Here is a 21129-nt window from a genome sequence, read left to right as displayed (position 1 = left end):
AGGGCCCACCTGGTCAAGGCTTCTAGGCCCTTTGAATGCCTCGCAATTGATTTCAAAGGGCCACTCCCCTCCACTAACAAGAACGTTTACTTCTTAAACGTCGTAGACGAGTTCTCCCATTTCCCATTCGCTATCCCGTGCCCCGACATGACCTCCCGCACAGTCATTAGGGCCCTGCATAGCATCTTCACCCTGTTTGGTTTCCCCAGCTACGTACATGAGCGACGAGCTGCGTCAGTACCTGCTCGACAAGGGCATTGCCTCGAGCAGGACTATCAGCGACAACCCCAGGGGGAATGGGCAGGTGGAAAGGGAGAACGCGACAGTCTGGAAGACCGTCCTACTGACCCTTCGGTCTAGAAAGCTCCAAGTCTCCCAGTGGCAGGAAGTCCTCCCAGACGTGCTCCAAGCTATTAGGTCCCTTTTGTGCACGGCGACCAACCAGACCCCTCACGAGAGGCTCTTCATTTTTTCCAGGGGCACTACCATGGGGGTCTCACTTCCGGCATGGCTGAGGACGCCGGGCCCCGTACTTCTGAGGAAACACGTCAGGGCGCACAAAACCGACCCCCTTGTTGAAAAGGTGCGCCTGCTCCACTCGAACCCCCAGTACGCATTTGTCGAGTTCCCTGACGGCCGTCAGGACACAGTATCCCTCCGGGATCTGGCACCCGCCGGATCCAGTGCCCCCTCTACCCCCACAGAAGGACCTCTCACCCTACACCCCATGCTGCCACCCCCTTGCGCTTCCGAGCCCACGAGCTCGCACCACCAGTTCCGCGAGCCCCCGCCAGCCAGCCCCCAGCGCCCCCAGTCCCCGGTCGAACCAGGAGAGTATGAAGCTCGAATACAACCCTCCCTGGAGTCCGCCATCGTACCCCAGCACACTACACCCATCCAACCACCGCAAGAGGCTGCAACCCCGCTGCTCCGCAGATCACAGCGGACAATTCGACCACAGGACAGACTGACTTTATAGGCCACCACCCCCGCCAGACTTAATTTTTTTGCAGTGGGTGAATGTGGTGAATGCAATATATAGATGTATATATGATAATTCACACTGTCTTTGTAAGCACAGTAGCGTTATCCTACCACTAGGTGGAGTAGCTCTGGGAGTGCTCAGGAACTTGTACTGGGCTCCACTCTTGGCTCCGCCCACGACTCCTCCCCCTAGTGCAGCTGTATAAATACCCTTGTCCAGAGTCAGCCTGAGTTCCCGGGTAACAGGCTGGCTCTGAAGTAAGTCGATTAAAGCCTAGATTCATATCGGAAACACGTGTCTGGTGAAATGATGGTCCAGTAGGCTCTGGAAGAGGATTGGAATCACCCTGAATGAGATTCTCCCATTCTACTCTGGTATTTGTGGTTTTTATCAACATTGTAATTCCCCCTCCATTTCCACATCCTTAAATAAGGATCTGCAGCCTGGAACACTAAATCTGTGCTCAGGTTGGAGTCAATTCTCTGCATTTTGCCACTACTCTTCATAAACTATAGATTTTCAGATTACCGCAATATCTTTGCAAAATCTCTACGGCAGGTGATAAGAGTGGGAGGGTCTCCTGGTCAGCCATGTTTGACATGGAGAGGCAACAGGATCGCCACCTTTTCTGGGAAAAGTTAACTATGGAGATAGACATTAGTTGTTACTTTTACCCATGAGCCACCAGGCACAGGAAACCCTCTGAGTCGAACAACCGCATCCCAAACGGCTCATTCACATCCAGAATCATCTAAATCAGTCAATAGAATGCAACACTAGATATTTTGATATTTTCATACATTTATTTTAACGAGCTGTGACAGAAGGCTTCCTTTACTGCGGCCGTCCCGCCATCGTAACAATGCAGAGCGAGCTATTGGAAGAGTCCCACGCTACGCGAGGTGTGGCAGCGAGTGGGTTTGATCATCAGAATCTCCTCCATCTTTACAAGTAGCAAAAGTAGGAGTAATAATTGATCCATTTTCCCATGCAGTTTTCAACCCAGCTGCTCCTGCAAAACGCAAGCGTCAGAAACAGATCAGTCAGAGAAAAGCAATATTTATTTATTAATTTATCTTTCCCTGACACTCAAGGTCCCCCCCCCCCCCCCCCCCCCCGCCCCCAACCTCCTCTCCTGAGGTGCTTGTCTCTTCAGAGTGTGAAGACACCCAGACATAACCTAATTCTGGAAGCTTTAATGGTACCCGTGCCTGTTGCTGAGGCCATTCAGCCTATTGTGTCCGTACCAGTTCTCCGCAAGTCCCCTCGTCCCCACTCCCCTGCCTTAACCCTGCAGCTTCCAATTGGATCCACTGCCCTGCTCCTTCACCAGAACCCCCTTTTGTCATAATCCCCAGGAGGGCCGTAAGGAAGCCTTCATTGATCTTCCTGTGGGACGCGTGGCTTATGGGATCCCCAGTTAGAGGGCGGAGGCCTACCACCTGGGGCTGGCTCTGAGCAAAGGTTAAAAACAGGCCCAGATCAGGGCCTGGTGAGATAGATTGTCCCAGGATTGCACTGGGAGTGAGATGCTGCATTACACAGACCCTTGTAAAAGCTTGTAAATAATCTATATTATGTTGACCATCAGTCTCGTCTGCGTCATTATACCTGTACATTGTTTCTCTACCCTTTATAGAAACATAGAATTTACAGTGCAGAAGGTGGCCAATCCATTCGGCCCATCGAGTCTGCACCAGCCCTTACAAAGAGCACCCTACGTATCTACCTTATCCCCGTAACCCAGTAACCCCCACGTAACATTTTTTTTTGGACACTATGGACAATTTATCACGGCCAATCCACCTAACCCGCACATCATTGGACTGTGGGAGGAAACCGGAGCTCCCGGAGGGAAAACCCACACTGACACGGGGAGAACGTGCAGACTCCACACAGACAGTGACCGAAGCGGGGAATCAAACCTGGGACCATGGAACTGTGAAGCAACTGTGCTGCCCACTATGCTACCGTGTTGCTACCTATGCTACTGTGCTGCGACACCTTTGTGGAGGTTAGCATGGTAGTGCAGTGATTAGCACTGTTGCTTCACAGCGCCAGGGACCCGGCTTCCATTCCTGCTTGGGCCACAGTCTGTGCGGAGTCTGCACGTTCTCCCTGTGTCTGTGTCAGGTTGCTCTGGGTGGTCTAGTAGCCAGGCCGCCTATCTCACTGTGACGCTACCCGTCTCCATAACACCCTCACTGTGACGCTACCCGTCTCCATAACACCCTCACTGTGACGCTACCCGTCTCCATAACACTCTCACTGTGACACTCTCTATAACGCACCCTCACTGTGACACTCTCTATAACACACTCTCACTGTCACACTCTCTATAACACACTCTCACTGTGACGCTACCCGTCTCCATAACACCCTCACTGTGACGCTACCCGTCTCCATAACACCCTCACTGTGACACTACCCGTCTCCATAACACTCTCACTGTGACACTCTCTATAACACACCCTCACTGTGACACTCTCTATAACACACTCTCACTGTCACACTCTCTATAACACACCCTCACTGTGACGCTAACAGTCCCCATAACACTCTCACTGTGACGCTAACAGTCCCCATAACACTCTCACTGTGACACTACCCGTCTCCATAACACCCTCACTGTGACACTACCCGTCTCCATAACACCCTCACTGTGACACTACCCGTCTCCATAACACCCTCACTGTGACACTACCCGTCTCCATAACACTCTCACTGTGACGCTACCCGTCTCCATAACACCCTCACTGTCTCTATAACACACCCTCACTGTGACGCTACCCGTCTCCATAACACCCTCACTGTGACGCTAACAGTCCCCATAACACTCTCACTGTGACGCTACCCGTCTCCATAACACCCTCACTGTGACGCTACCCGTCTCCATAACACTCTCACTGTGACACTACCCGTCTCCATAACACCCTCACTGTGACGCTACCCGTATCCATAACACCCTCACTGTGACACTACCCGTCTCCATAACACCCTCACTGTGACACTACCCGTCTCCATAACACCCTCACTGTGACGCTACCCGTCTCCATAACACTCTCACTGTAACACTCTCTATAACACACCCTCACTGCGACACTCTCCATAACACTCTCACTGTTACACTCTCTATAACACACCCTCACTGTCACACTCTCTATAACACACTCTCACTGTGACGCTACCCGTCTCCATAACACTCTCACTGTAACACTCTCTATAACACACTCTCACTGCGACACTCTCCATAACACTCTCACTGTGACACTCTCTATAACACACTCTCACTGTAACACTCTCTATAACACACCCTCACTGTGACACTCTCTATAACACACCCTCACCGTGACACTCTCTATAACACACCCTCACTGTGACACTCTCTATAACACACCCTCACTGTGACACTCTCTATAACACACTCTCACTGTAACACTCTCTATAACACACCCTCACTGTGACACTCTCTATAACACACCCTCACTGTGACACTCTCTATAACACACCCTCACTGTGACACTCTCTATAACACACCCTCACTGTGACACTCTCTATAACACATCCTCACTGTGACACTCTATAACACACTCTCACTGTGACACTCTCTATAACACACCCTCACTGTGACGCTACCCGTCTCCATAACACCCTTACTGTGACGCTACCCGTCTCCATAACACCCTCACTGTGATGCTACCCGTCTCCATAACACCCTCACTGTGACGCTACCCGTCTCCATAACACCCTCACTGTGACGCTACCCGTCTCCATAACACCCTCACTGTGACGCTACCCGTCTCCATAACACCCTCACTGTGACGCTACCCATCTCCATAACACCCTCACTGTGATGCTACCCGTCTCCATAACACCCTCACTGTGACGCTACCCGTCTCCATAACACCCTCACTGTGACGCTACCCGTCTCCATAACACCCTCACTGTGACGCTACCCATCTCCATAACACCCTCACTGTGACGCTACCCGTCTCCATAACACCCTCACTGTGACGCTACCCATCTCCATAACACCCTCACTGTGACGCTACCCGTCTCCATAACACTCTCACTGTGACACTCTCTATAACACACTCTCACTGTAACACTCTCTATAACACACCCTCACCGTGACACTCTCTATAACACACCCTCACTGTAACACTCTCTATAACACACCCTCACCGTGACACTCTCTATAACACACCCTCACTGTGACACTCTCTATAACACACCCTCACTGTGACACTCTCTATAACACACCCTCACTGTGACACTCTCGATAACACACTCTCACTGTGACACTCTCTATAACACACTCTCACTGTCACACTCTCTATAACACACCCTCACTATCACACTCTCTGTAACACACCCTCACTGTGACACTCTCTATAACACACCCTCACTGTGACACTCTCTATAACACACCCTCACTGTGACACTCTCTATAACACATCCTCACTGTGACACTCTATAACACACCCTCACTGTGACGCTACCCGTCTCCATAACACCCTCACTGTGATGCTACCCGTCTCCATAACACCCTCACTGTGACGCTACCCGTCTCCATAACACCCTCACTGTGACGCTACCCGTCTCCATAACACCCTCACTGTGAAGCTACCCGTCTCCATAACACCCTCACTGTGACGCTACCCGTCTCCATAACACCCTCACTGTGACGCTACCCGTCTCCATAACACCCTCACTGTAACACTCTCTATAACACACCCTCACTGTGACATTCTCTATAACACACTCTCACTGTAACACTCTCTATAACACACCCTCACCGTGACACTCTCTATAACACACCCTCACTGTGACACTCTCTATAACACACCCTCACTGTGACACTCTCTATAACACATACACTGTGACACTCTCTATAACACACCCTCAGTGTGACACTCTCTATAACACACCCTCACTGTGACACTCTCTATAACACACCCTCACTGTGACACTCTCTATAACACACCCTCACTGTGACACTCTCTATAACACATACACTGTGACACTCTCTATAACACATCCTCACTGTAACACTCTCTATAACACCCTCACTGTAACACTCTCTATAACACACACTCTCTATAACACACCCTCGCTGTCACACTCTCTATAACACACCCTCACTGTAACACTCTCTATAACACCCTCACTGTAACACTCTCTATAACACACACTCTCTATAACACACCCTCGCTGTCACACTCTCGATAACACAACCTCACTGTGACACTCTCTAGAACACACACTCACTGTGACACTCTCTATAACACACACTCACTGTGACACTCTCTATAACACACCCTCACTGTGACACTCTCTATAACACACACTCACTGTGACACTCTCTATAACACACTCTCACTGTGACACTCTCTATAACACATCCTCACTGTGACACTCTCTATAACACACTCTCACTGTGACACTCTCTATAACACACCCTCACTGTGACACTCTCTATAACACACCCTCACTGTGACACTCTCTATAACACACCCTCACTGCGACACTGCCGATAACACACACTCACTGTGACACTGCCGATAACACACACTCACTGTGACACTCTCTATAACACACCCTCACTGTCACACTCTCTATAACACACCCTCACTGTCACACTCTCTATAACACACACTCACTGTGACACTCTCTATAACACACCCTCACTGTGACACTCTCTATAACACACCCTCACTGTGACACTCTCTAGAACACACACTCACTGTGACACTCTCTATAACACACCCTCACTGTCACACTCTCTAGAACACACACTCACTGTGACACTAACAGTCTCCATAACACTCTCACTGTAACACTCTCTATAACACTCCCTCACTGTGACACTCTCTATAACACACCCTCACTGTGACACTCTCTATAACACACCCTCACGGTGACACTCTCTATAACACTCCCTCACTGTGACACTCTCTATAACACACTCTCACTGTGACACTCTCTATAACACACCCTCACTGTAACACTCTCTATAACACACTCTCACTGTGACACTCTCTATAACACACCCTCACTGTGACACTCTCTATAACACACCCTCACTGTGACATTCTCTATAACACACTCACTGTGACACTCTCTATAACACACCCTCACTGTGACACTCTCTATAACACACCCTCACTGTCACACCCTCTATAACACACCCTCACTGTGACACTCTCTATAACACACCCTCACTGTAACACTCTCTATAACACACTCTCACTGTGACACTCTCTATAACACACCCTCACTGTAACACTCTATATAACACACCCTCACTGTGACACTCTCTATAACACACTCTCACTGTGACACTCTCTATAACACACTCACTGTGACACTCTCTATAACACACCCTCACTGTGACACTCTCTATAACACACCCTCACTGTGACACTCTCTATAACACACCCTCACTGTCACACACTCGATAACACACCCTGACTGATACCTAAAATGTGTATTTAATACTGAGATGTATATCATTATAGTATTTGTACACTCGATATAGAAAATAGCAGCAATTCTTCACTCAATTGTCGTCCATTAATTTATTACACAGAGAGAGAGAGAGAGAAGATCAAAACTTGAACTTACCAGGCCTCCATTCCCTTTTGGGCCACGATGATTGAGGCACAGTCAATGCTCGCTTTCAAGTTGTCACTCATGAGATCTGTATTGGGAAAAGAAATGTGATCATTTCTAAAATGTCCCAAGGGCATTTTTCAAAGAGTGGTGCCTGTGGCATTGAAGTCCAGTGGTTCATGTTTGAAGACTGGTGTGGGGATGGACGTGTAAGTGGCAGGGGGCAGTTATATGTGTGGTGAATATGGGAACAACAATGAAGGAGGGAGACAAAATGCATCCTGCATTGTAAAGTACGGGGCCCCATTTACGGGGGATTAGTTACATGAGAAATTATTTGGAGTCGTTCACACTGTACCTTTGAGGTGAATTTCTATGGAGATTCTCATGTCCCACCATTGTTGCTTAAACATAAATAGAGGAATCAAAAATAGGCATCTTTCAAGGCAACGAGCATTCATCACATAATTGAAATGACCATGAGGAATTTCTCATGTAATTAATCCACATGAGATTCAGTCGCTGTGGGAAAGACACGGCAATGAGATGTATGTGAGCATGTCGTACAAAGGCCCAGGGTGGAATGTGTTTGTCACTATATCTGATGTAACATGGGCAGGTGTGTGGGGGGCGGGTGTGGGTAGCCAGGGTATCGGGGGTCGGTGCAGTTGGTGCGTTACTGCGGTGCATGGTCTGGTGGACTTTGTACACATGTCCCGAGAACTTCAACAACAAAAGCAGCAAATGCTGGTCGATCTCAGCAGGTCTGACAGTAACTGAGGAGAGAGAAAGGAGCTGACGTTTTGAGACTGGACGACCTTTTGTCAAAACTGGAGATAACATGCCGAATCAGAAGATGAGGTGCTGTTCCCCCCACTGGAACATTGCAGCAGGCCAAGGGCGGACATGTGGACGTGAGAGTAGGACGGGGAGTTGAAATGGCAGCAACAGGAAGGTCTGGGTTCTTGCGGACGAACCGAAGGTGTTCTGCAAAGCGGTGACCCAGTCTGCGTTTAGTCTCTCCAATATAGAGTGGACCACATTGAGCACACCAAATGAAATAGACCAAATTGAAGGAGGTGCACGTGAAGCATTGCCTCACTCGAAACGAATATTTAGACCCTTGGATGGTGATCTGGGAGGAGGTAAAGGGGCAGGTGTTGCACCTTCTCTGATTGTATGGGAAGGTGCCGTAGGAAAAGGGTCAGATGTTGGAGGTGATGGAGGAATGGACCAAGGTATCCTGGTGGGAACGGTCCCTGCAGAATGCTGTCAGGGGGCAGTAACTGGAAGATGTGTTTGGTGGTGGCATCATGCTGGAGTTGGCGGAGCTGGCAGAGAATGATTCTTTGGTGGGATGAAAAGTGAGGGCGAGGGGGACTCTATCCTGGTCTGGGAGGCAGGGGAAAGGATGAGAGTAGAGGTCCGGGAGATGGATCGGACACGGTTGAGAGCCCTGTTAACCACAGTGGATGAGAAACCACGATTAAGGAATAAAGACATGTCAGCAGCACCATTTTGGAAAATGGCATCATTGGAACAGGTGCGATGGAGGCGAAGGGACTGGGAGAATGGGATGGAGCCCTTACAGGATGTAGGGTGTGAAGAAATGTAGTTGAGGTAGCTGTTGGAGCCGGTGGGTTTGTAATGGATGCCCATGGACAGTCTATCCCCAGAAATGGAGATAGAAAGGTCAAAGAAGGGAAGGGAATTGTTGGAGAAGGTCAGAGAGGGGTGGAAATTGGAAGCAAAATTAAAACGTTTTTCTAGGTCCAGATGCGAGCATGAAGCAGCAGCGATTCAGATGTCGATGTATCGATAAAAGAGTTGTGGGAGAGGGCCAGAGTAGGACTGGAACAAGGATCTTTCCACATACCCATAAAGAGACAGGAAAAACTGGGACCCATGCGGATACCCATAGCCACACCTTTGGTTTGGAGGAAGTGAGACAAGTTAAAGGAGAAATTGTTGAGTGAGCGGACAAGTTCAGCCAGACGGGAGAGAGTGGTGGTGAATGGGGATTGATCAGGTCTCTGCTCAAGGAATAAGCAGAGAGATCGCAGACCACACTGGTGAGGAATGGAGATATGGAGGGATTGGACATTGTGGTGGGGAGTGGAGGTTGTAGAGGGATTGGACATCCTGGTGGGGAATGGAGATATAGAGGGATTGGACATCCTGGTGGGGAATGGAGACATAGAGGGATTGGACATCCTGGTGGGGAATGGGGGTTAGAGGGATTGGACATCCTGGTGGGGAATGGAGACATAGAGGGATTGGACATCCTGGTGGGGAATGGGGGTATAGAGGGATTGGACATCCTGGTGGGGAATGGAGACATAGATGGATTGGACATCCTGGTGGGGAATGGGGGTATAGAGGGATTGGACATCCTGGTGGGGAATGGAGACATAGAGGGATTGGACATCCTGGTGGCGAATGGAGATATAGAGGGATTGGACATCCTGGTGGCAAATGGAGATATAGAGGGATTGGACATCCTGGTGGGGAATGGAGGTATAGAGGGATTGGACATCCTGGTGGGGAATGGAGGTTGTAGAGGGATTGGACATCCTGGTGGGGAATGGAGATTTTAGAGGGATTGGACATCCTGGTGGGGAATGGAGGTTGTAGAGGGATTGGACATCCTGGTGGGGAATGGAGATATAGAGGGATTGGACATCCTGGTGGGGAATGGAGACATAGAGGGATTGGACGTCCTGGTGGGGAATGGAGGTTGTAGAGGGATTGGACATCCTGGTGGGGAATGGAGACATAGAGGGATTGGACGTCCTGGTGGGGAATGGAGGTTGTAGAGGGATTGGACATCCTGGTGGGGAATGGAGGGTGTAGAGGGGTTTGACATCCTGGTGGGGATGGAGGGTGTAGAGGGATTGGACATCCTGGTGGGGAATGGAGGGTGTAGAGGGGTTTGACATCCTGGTGGGGATGGAGGGTGTAGAGGGATTGGACATCCTGGTGGGGAATGGAGGGTGTAGAGGGGTTTGACATCCTGGTGGGGAATGGAGGTTTTAGAGGGATTGGACATCCTGGTGGGGAATGGAGGGTGTAGAGGGGTTTGACATCCTGGTGGGGAATGGAGACATAGAGGGATTGGACGTCCTGGTGGGGAATGGAGGCTGTAGAGGGATTGGACATCCTGGTGGGGAATGGAGATTTTAGAGGGATTGGACATCCTGGTGGGGAATGGAGGGTGTAGAGGGATTGGACATCCTGGTGGGGAATGGAGATATAGAGGGATTGGACATCCTGGTGGGGAATGGAGACATAGAGGGATTGGACGTCCTGGTGGGGAATGGAGGTTGTAGAGGGATTGGACATCCTGGTGGGGAATGGAGACATAGAGGGATTGGACATCCTGGTGGGGAATGGAGACATAGAGGGATTGGACATCCTGGTGGGGAATGGAGACATAGAGGGATTGGACATCCTGGTGGGGAATGGAGACATAGAGGGATTGGACATCCTGGTGGGGAATGGAGACATAGAGGGATTGGACATCCTGGTGGGGAATGGAGGGTGTAGAGGGGTTTGACATCCTGGTGGGGAATGGAGACATAGAGGGATTGGACGTCCTGGTGGGGAATGGAGGGTGTAGAGGGATTGGACATCCTGGTGGGGAATGGAGGGTGTAGAGGGATTGGACATCCTGGTGGGGAATGGAGGGTGTAGAGGGATTGGACATCCTGGTGGGGAATGGAGGGTGTAGAGGGATTGGACATCCTGGTGGGGAATGGAGGGTGTAGAGGGATTGGACATCCTGGTGGGGAATGGAGATTTTAGAGGGATTGGACATCCTGGTGGGGATGGAGGGTGTAGAGGGATTGGACATCCTGGTGGGGAATGGAGGGTGTAGAGGGATTGGACATCCTGGTGGGGAATGGAGGGTGTAGAGGGATTGGACATCCTGGTGGGGAATGGAGACATAGAGGGATTGGACATCCTGGTGGGGATGGAGGGTGTAGAGGGATTGGACATCCTGGTGGGGAATGGAGGGTGTAGAGGGATTGGACATCCTGGTGGGGAATGGAGGGTGTAGAGGGATTGGACATCCTGGTGGGGATGGAGGGTGTAGAGGGATTGGACATCCTGGTGGGGATGGAGGGTGTAGAGGGATTGGACATCCTGGTGGGGAATGGAGATTTTAGAGGGATTGGACATCCTGGTGGGGAATGGAGGGTGTAGAGGGGTTTGACATCCACGGTAAAGAGGAGGCGGTTAGGGCCGGTGAACTGGAAGTTGTTGATGTGATGTCGGGCATCGGAGGAATCATGGATGTAGGTGGGAAGGAAGTGGACAAGAGGAGAGAGAATGGAGTAAAGATAGGATGAAATGAGTTCAGTGGGGCAGGAACAGGCTGACACAATGGGTCAACCGGGACAGCCTGTTTGTGGATTTTTGGAGGAAGTAGAGGCGGCTGTCCAGTTTTGGGAAATGATGAGGTTGGAAGCTGAGAAGAGAAGATCTCCAGAGAAGATGAGGTCAGTGACAGTCCTGAAAACAATGGCTTGATCTTCAGTGTTGGGATCAAGGTCTCGAGGGAAGTAGGGGGAAGTGTCTGAAATTTGGTGCTCAGACTCTGCAAGGTAGAAGTCAGTGCGCCAGACAACAACAACCCCACTCCTTTTGGCGGGTTTGATGACAAAGTCAGGATTGGGCCAAGGGGGTGGAGTGCAGCTCCATGCCCTTCCCACCCTCCCTCCACTCCCAACAGCATAAATCTGACCCCATTTCCAGTTCTGTCTAACTTTGACAAAGAGTAATGCAGACGCGAAATGTTAGCTCCCTTCTCTCTCCACAGATGCTGTCAGACCTGCCGAGATTGTTCAGTATTTTCTGTTTAGGTTTCAGATTCCAGCATCAGCAGTAATTTGAGGTTATCCCGAGAACGTTAAAACGGGTCTCTGGATTGCTAGTCTAATGCCATTACCACCATTACTCATCCCCCAAGGTAGGATAACATGTTAGGCATTATATACATATGCGTTCCTCAACCTCAATTGGGCAAATGGCCAGTTAATCTGTCCATTTTTTATTGGTAGAGTGAAAAATGTTGACCAAGATACCAAGGCAGATTGATTGTTGCTTCTAGCAAGCGTGACCCTGAATTGGCAGAGCACATTACACCGTGTTAACTTTATTTGTCAATTTAAGTCGGTGTGAATGAAGTTTGGGCGAGGTGCAAACTAGATTAATGATTATGCCCAGTGTTAAATTACGTCTCCTGATAAGTAGATCTGAGACTAACATTGTTGCTTCACGTACCAGTGCATTGTATCCCACAGCCATTTGAAGAATTTGGAGTCTTTCCATTGTTGCACCACCATTTGCTGCTGATTTGAAAGAGCCCGTAGTTTGTTGAAAAGGATTTCCCATCCTTTGAGTCATGACCGACTGCCAACGTGTTGTAGTTACTCGCATGCTTGATCAAACACACCCCTAAAATGAACATAAGACGCTGTAGGTTAGAACATGTGGCAAACACAGTTGTGATTCCCACTACGCGGCGAACACCGAGGAAAGTATAATGAAGGTTTGGCTGAATTTTCCGGGCCTTCTTGCTGGGGGGGGGGGGGGGGGCGATTCCCCCACAATGGGTTCCCCAGCAGCAACACAGGTGAGCCATGCAAAATATACTTGGCATTGACGGGACTGGTAGACCCTGTCGGCGGTCAATGGTGGATGAGCCGCCTGTGCCAATGGAAAATTCCACCCATTGTTTTTCGAGGTGAATTTCCACCGGGATTCTCATGTTCCACTGCTATGACTTCGACGTAAATGGGGTAACTAAAGATAGACTTGCATTTACATCGCACCTTTTGTGACACCCAGACATCTCAAAGCACTTTACAACCAATTCTTTGAAGTGTAGTCACTGTGTAATGTTAGAAAAATGGCAACTCATTTACACTCGGCAAACTCCTTCAAAGACCAATGTGGTAATGGTAAGAGGTCTCACCCGGTTAAAGTTCAACAGGTTCATTTGAAATCACAAGCTTTCGGAGCGCTGCTCGTGGAGGCAGGTTCACAATCACAGCATACATACAGCGGGATTCTCGCTTCTGGCAACTAAGGCCCCACGCCGGCGGGAGAACCGGCGCCAACCACTCCGGTGCCAACAGCCCCCGAAAGTCCGGAATTCTCTGGACTTTCGGAGACTAGGTTGACGCCGGAGGAGTTGGCACCACTCCAGCCGGCAGCGAAGCGACTGCGTGAGTTTGCGCATGCGCCGAAGGGCCGGCGTGATCTTGCGCATGCGTGGAACCGCCAGCGTGGTTCCATGCATGCGCAGACTGCCCGGCTTATTTTGGTGCATGCGTTGTGTTCTCTTCTCCGCGCCAGCCATGGCGGAGCCCTACAGGGGCTGGCACGGAAGAAAGAAGTACCCCCACAGCACAGGCCCGACCACAGATCGGTGGGCCCCAATTGCGGGCCAGGCCACCGTGCCCCCCCCCCCCCTTCCCCCCCCCACCCCGGGGTCGGATCCCCCTGCGCCCACCCGAGGACCACCCCAGCCGACTTACCTGCCAGGCCCCACTGTGTTGGACCATGCGTAACCCACTCTGGTGGGCCTCTCCTCCTATATCTTATGAACTAGTTGCCCTTGAGAAGGCGGTGGTGAACTGCCTTCTTTTTAAAAAGTGTTTTTATTTTTCTATTTGCAATTAAGGGGCAATTTAACATGGCCAATCCACCTACCCTGCGCATCTTTGTGTTGTGGGGGTGAGACCCAAGCAGGCAGGAGGAGAATATGCAAACTTCACACGGACAGTGACCCAGGACTGGGATTGAACCCGGGTCCTTGGCTTTGTGAGGCAGCAGTGCTAACCACTGCGCCGCCGTGCCGCCCTCAGCTGCCTTCTTGAACCGTTGCAGTCCATGTGGTGTAGGTGCACCCACATTGCCCCTAGGGAGTGAGTTCCGGGATTTTGACCCAACGCCAGGAATGGAACGGCGATATATTTCCAAGTCGGGGTGGCCGAAAACATGCTGCACCAAATGACAGAAATCAGAAATGTTGCAAATAGTCAGTAGATGCTACTTGGCCTGCTGGACGGATTTCTAGTATTTTCTGCTCATATCCTACAACTGTTAAACTTAAATCTGTGTCAAAGATTAAGCAGTTCTGCGTGTTAATTTCTAGTGCCTGTTCCTCTAATTCAGACGCAATACATGAGAGTTTTAAGATTCATCTGCGCGGTCTCAGCCTATGTTATCATGTATGTTGCAACCCTTTGGATTAAAAGTTTCACTGGTAACATTGCTGAGAGAGAGTCTGACACAATTTCAAAACTGTAACTGGTTCTGTAATTTTTGGAGTGTGTCATCCCAAATACTTCACAAGGTTCCGGCCCGGGCTTCCGACGGCGCTCCACAGAAGAATAACATAATTACCTTGGAAGGTTGGAGGGGATGACAGAGATAGGGAGGGGTGAGGCCATAGAGGGGTTTGAAAACAAATATGAGAATTTTCAAATTAAGACATTGCTTATCTGTGGGCGAAGGTAGGGAGGCGAGCAGGGAAAGGTGAGGGAGTGAACACATCGCAGCAGAGCTTGAATGGCATTAGGTTGGCGGAGGGTAGAATATGGCGGCCAACCAGGAGTACGTTGGGGAAGACAAGTCCTAGTTCCTACATGGATAAATGGTTCAGCTACAGATGAACGGAGGCAGTGGTGTAGTTGGTTGGGTGAGGTGGAAATAGACAGACATTGTGATAGTGTGGGTATCTGGTTGGGCAGTTGATCTCGGGGTCAAATATGGCATCAAAGGTTGTAAGCAGTCTGCTTCAACCTCAGATGGTCACTATTGGAAGGGGGGAGTTGGTAGCTGTGGGGAGGTTGTGGTGTGGTGGGATTGTCACTGGACGAGTAATTCAGAGATGCAGGGTGATGCATTGGCCGAGCAAACCGCTCAGATGGCAATGAAAGCTGGCCCAGCCACATCCCAGGAATAATTTTTTTTTAAAGTTGTTGTGAGGACAAAAAAATGGTTTGTCTTCCCAATGCACAATTAGAGGAAATAACTGCTTGTCCCATACTGTTTGGGACATTGGAAGGATTAAGAGAGAGAGGAGTGATGAGATCGAGCTGGGAGCCAGCACCCTCCATGCACAAATGAACAGATTTCTAGATGTTGATGAGCATGTGGACTTGGCCAACAGTAGATCGTTGGTCATACCAGAGCTAACCATGCAGGGGTGGAAAGAAAAGCCGTTGCAAGTGATTATCTGCCGATTTACGGCATGGTAGCGCAGTGGGTAGCACTATTGCTTCACAGCTCCTTGTTAGTGCCTGAAAGAGCGGCGAGAAAGGATATTGGAAAGAGATCAATAATGACCTTCCAAAAGGAATTGGATGGATGGGTGAAGGGGGAAGTATGGAAGGATTATGGTGAAAGGGCAGGAGTGAGGGAATTATTGGTTAGCTAATCCAAAGAGCAAACAATAGTACAAATCACCCGTCAGTGATTAATCACTCTACGAATATGCGCAAGGGGCCTTGGAGAGAAGGGATCAATGGTGGGAACCCTCAATGATTCCCCCTGCCTCTTCTATCAGTCTCAAGACCAACTGGAGTTTGGCTAAGATCAATTTACAGAGCCTGGAGCAGGCTCAGATACCCGCCAAGCCAAACTATTGAACGCATTGACTCACTGACTGACAGAACTACAAGTGCATTTGACATTGTTTCAATTGAACAGAGAGCATTACTCACAGTCTGCCACACTGTACTTGGTGTATTTCGCCAGTACAGAATTCTTGATAGCTTTAGCCGTCTGGCATCTCGTAAGGATTTCGGCGCTGGTGACCGCGAGGAGGACACTGAGAACAATCAGAGTCTTCATCGTCTTGGCAGGAGATGTGTTTGGGTCTGGCTAAGGTTGCAGTTTTATACAGGATCGTGCCTGTGGCTATCAGTTCCATCCACCTGATTAAACAGGAGCCTGGAAAACAAATCTAGGGTAAACTAAATTTGTCGGATTAATGCCAAGTTCTTGGTGTCACGCCGTGACTTAGCAAACACTCCAATAGGAGGCGAGGATGAAAAGAATTTCAGGGCTGACTTCATTTCTTTTAGACCTCTTCAGGAGAAGTGACAAGCAGGAACATTTCAGGCAGCTACACAGAGCAGTAAGGTACAAATATGATGCATTGGCCAGAAAGGCCCAGCTGAGAGGGAGCAATGATTGAGACGTTGTGGAGTAATTTACTCACTGAAAAAGTGGGGGTTAGTGTTCGTTGGCTGATGTCACTCACAACAGCATAGGGGCTGGGATTAGTGTTGGGTGATCAGTAAAAAGGATCATCATGTTGAATGTTGGCATACCCACAAAGGTGATTCGTTAGAGAAACTTGATTAATGGGCTCGTCCTCCAATGCGGCAAAGGCAGGCTTGACAGTAAATATTGAGTGGAGAGTTTTATTCCCATCTGACATGCTGCTATAAATGCCTCGCTTCATACATCTTCTCTACTGAGTAGTACTACACTCCTGTATAGCACAGTTGTTAGCACTGTTGTTTCACAGTGTCAGGGTCCCAGGTTCGATTCCCGGCTTGGGGTCACTGTGCGGAATCTGCACGTTCTCCCAGTGTATGCGTGGGTTTCTTCTGGGTACTCCGGTTTCCTCCCACAGGTCCTGAAAGACGTGCTGTTAGGTGAATTGGACATTCTGAATTCTCCCTCGGGAGGAAAGGTCTTGAACTAGACTCAAAGAACATAACACTCCGTGCTATTTGCAGAGCATGAGTCCCGATCCAGAGAGTTGGGCCGAGAATCCAGGGTTGACAATCCAGTGCTGAGGGACTGCCGCAATGTTGGCATGCTGCCTTTCGCATGAGGTGGTTGCAAGTGGAAGGGAAAGATCCCATAGCACTGTTCAAAGAAGAGAAGGAAATTCTCCCCAACATCCTGACCAAAATTCATCCCTCAACAAATATCATTATTTTAAAAATCGAGAGTACCCAATTCTTTTTACTCCAATTAAAGGGCATGGTAACACAGTGGTTAGCACTGTTGCTTCACAGTGCCAGGGTCCGGGTTTGATTCCCGGCTTGGGGCACTGTCTGTGCGGAGTCTGCACGTTATCCCCATGTCTGTGTGGGTTTCCTCCGGGCGCTCCGGTTTCCTCCCACCAGCCCCAAAAGACGTTCTTGTTAGGCGAATTGGACATTCTGAATTCTCCCTCAGTGTACCCGAACAGGCGCCGGAGTGTGGTGACTAGGGGCTTTTCACAGTAGCTTCATTGCAGAGTTAAGCCTACTTGAGCCACTAATAGAGATTATTATTATTTCACTCGATACCTGTGTCCATCTATTTACATTGCGTATTTATGTTTGCTCTATTTTCTTTTCATGTATGGAATGACCTATCTGGACTGTACGCAGAACAATACTTTTCACTGTACCTCAGTACACGTGACAAAATAAATCCGTGGGGCAGCACGGTAGCATGGTGGTTAGCATAAATGCTTCACAGCTCCAGGGTCCCAGGTTTGGTTCCCGGCTGGGTCACTGTCAGTGCGGAGTCTGCACGTCCTCCCCGTGTGTGCGTGGGTTTCCTCCGGGTGCTCCGTTTCCTCCCACAGTCCAAAGATGTGCGGGTTAGCTGGATTGGCCATGCTAAATTGCCCTTAGTGTCCTAAAAAGTAAGGTTAAGGGGGGGTTGTTGGGTTACGGGTATAGGGTGGATACGTGGGTTTGAGTAGGGTGATCATTGCTCGGCACAACATCGAGGGCCGAAGGGCCTGTTCTGTGCTGTACTGTTCTATGTTCTATGTTCTAAAATAAATCCAAATCCAACATGGATGCAAGATTGGCTGAATAATTGGAAGCAGAGAGTATCGGTGAATGGATTTTTATCAGCCTGGAGGAACGTTTGGATTGAGTTCCCCAGATGCCGACACTGAGACCCTTGCTTTTCCTGATATATATTAATGAACTGGATCTTGGTGTGCAGGGGACAATTTCAAAGTTTGCAGATAGCACTGCTGCCTCACGGTGCCCGAGGACCCGGATTCGATCCCGGCCCCGGGTCACTTTCCGAGTGGAGTTTGCACATTCTGTCCGTGTCTGCTGGGTCCCACCCCCACAACCCAAAGATGTGCAGGGTAGGTGGATTGGCCACGCTAAATTGCCCCTTAATTGGAATAAAAAAGAATTGGGTACTCTAAATTTGTTTATTTTTAAACTTGGAAGTATTGTAAACTGTGAGGAGCACAATGTAGAACTTCAAAATGGCACAGACTGGAGTGAACAGATAGGTGGCAGGTGAGGTACAATGCAGAGAAGTGTGAGGTGATGCATTTTGGTGTGACGAACATGGAGAGACAATATAAACTAAGGGGTACAATTCTTGAGGGGATTCAGGAGCAGAGGGACCTGTGTGTCTAGGTAAAAGGTCATTGAAGATGGCTGGACAGGTGGAGAGAGCAGTTAATCAAGCATTTAGTGTTCTCAACTTCATTAATAGAGTCATAGAGTACAAGAGAAAGGGTGAAATTGTACAAGACACGAGTTAGTCCTCAGGTGGTATGTTGTGCACAGTGCTGGGTACCACACTATCAGAAATTGTCACGAGGAGTGACAAGGCATTGGAGGTATTGGCGGGCTTAGATGTGGACAAATCTCCAGGTCCAGATGAACTGTGTCCCAGGATACTGTGGGAGATGAGGGAGGAGATTGCCGGTACTCCGACCCAAATGTTTTATTCCTCGCTGGCCACGGGGGAAGTGCTACAGGACTGGAGAACAGCTAATGTGGTCCCACTATTTAAGAAAGGTTGTAGCGACAAGCCAGGGAACTGCAGACCAGTGAGCCTCACGTTAGTGGTGGGGAAACTACTGGAGAAGAGTCTGAAGGAGAGAATCTATCTCCACATGGAGAGGAAAGGTTTGATCAGGAATAGTCAGCATGGCTTTGTCAGAGGGAGGTCAGGCCCTAACAAATTTGATTGAATTTTTTGAGCATGGAACCAAGTGTATAGATGAGGGTAGTGCAATCAATGTCGTTTACATGGATTTCAGCAAAGCCTTTGACAAGGTCCCACATGGGAGACTTATTAAGAAGGCAAATTTCCTGGAATGAACAGCTTGTCGCATGAGGAACGGTTGAGGACTCTGGGCCTGTACTCGGAGTTTAGAAGGATGAGGGGGGAATCTTTTTGAAACTTCCAGGATACTTCGAGGCCTGGATAGAGTGGACATGGAGAGGATGTTTCCACTTGTAGGAAACACTAGAAGCAGAGGACACCATCTCAGACTAAAGGGACAACCTTTAAAACAGAGACGAGGAGGAATTTCTTCAGCCAGAGGGTGGTGAATCTGTGGAACTCTTTGCCGCAGAAGGCTGTGGAGGCCAAATCACTGAGTGCCTTTAAGTTAGAGATAGGTTCTTGATTAATAACGGAATCAGGAGTAATAGGGAGAAGGCAGGAGAATGGGGATGAGAAAAATATCAGCCATGATTGAATGGCAGGGCAGACTCAATGGGCCGAGTGCCTAATTCTGCTCCTGTGTCTTATGGTCTTATAAATGCACATGGGATACAGGGTGATTTGACAAGGTGGATTCTTAATTGGCTTAGCGGTAGGACACAGATGGTGATGACAGACAGCTGTTTTAGTGTCTGGAAGCCAGTGTCCAGTGGCGTTCCAGAGGGATCTGTGCTGGGCCCCCTATTGTTTGTCATTTATATAAATCACATAGATGACTATGTGGGAGGTGTAGGATCAGTAAGTTTGCAGATGACACAAAGATTGGAGGGGTGGTTAACAGCGAGGTTGAGTGTCTTCGGTTACAGGAAGATAGAGACGGGATGGTCAAATGGGCAGACAAGTGGCGGATGGAATTTAACCCTGAAAAGTGTGAGGTGGTGCACTTTGCAAGGAGTAATTTAACAAGGAAGTAACTGTGAAAGGGCTGACACTGGGAAGTTCCGAAGAAAAAAGAGACCTTGACGTGTTTGTCCATGCATCTCTGAAGGCAGAAGGGCAGGTTAATAGGGTGGTGAAAAAGGCATATGGGACACTTGCTTTTATCAATCTGGGCATAGATTACAAAGCAGGTGTAATGATATCTAGTATATCATCTTTGTATATATAGTATATTATCTTTGTATAAATGAATGATCATGTGGAATCGTGTGGCATTTCAGCATCCAGCCACTAGGTGGAGTAAGAGCACATCTCGCACCCCACACGGTGGTCCACGTGCTCTTGGAGTGAGTTGAGAGGGTTGGAGACAGTTGTGGTTTTCAGTAGCTCTGTGTATTATTATTATTGTAGTTATTTGATCGTACTTATCTTTTTTGACATACTTAAGAATTCACAATTTATAGCATAGTGTAAATAAATTGACTTTGATTTAGTACAAAGTCTGCATGTTCTTAGTAGCAACACAACAAACTTGATGATATTAATTTAAACAAACAAATAACATCACAGCAGGGAGGTCATGATGGAGTTATATAGACCTTTGGTGAGGCCACAGTTGGAGTACTGTATGCAAT

General features: G+C 49.0%; 1 protein-coding gene across 1 annotated transcript; it reads right to left on the bottom strand.

Annotated features, from left to right (window-relative positions):
• Positions 1–1768: 1768 nt before the first annotated feature.
• Positions 1769–16564, bottom strand: LOC119968721 (lysozyme C, tracheal isozyme-like). Its single transcript, XM_038801352.1, has 4 exons — positions 16339–16564; positions 12887–13060; positions 7613–7688; positions 1769–1997 (listed from the first exon to the last, which is right to left on the bottom strand). The coding sequence occupies exons 1-4, from the start codon at positions 16466–16468 to the stop codon at positions 1931–1933; spliced, it is 447 nt and encodes a 148-aa protein (XP_038657280.1). The 5' UTR covers positions 16469–16564; the 3' UTR covers positions 1769–1930.
• Positions 16565–21129: the final 4565 nt, after the last annotated feature.

This window comes from Scyliorhinus canicula, chromosome 7 (assembly GCF_902713615.1).
Source record: "Scyliorhinus canicula chromosome 7, sScyCan1.1, whole genome shotgun sequence".
Taxonomy (NCBI): domain Eukaryota; kingdom Metazoa; phylum Chordata; class Chondrichthyes; order Carcharhiniformes; family Scyliorhinidae; genus Scyliorhinus; species Scyliorhinus canicula.
This window is presented reverse-complemented; position numbering and strand designations above follow the sequence as displayed.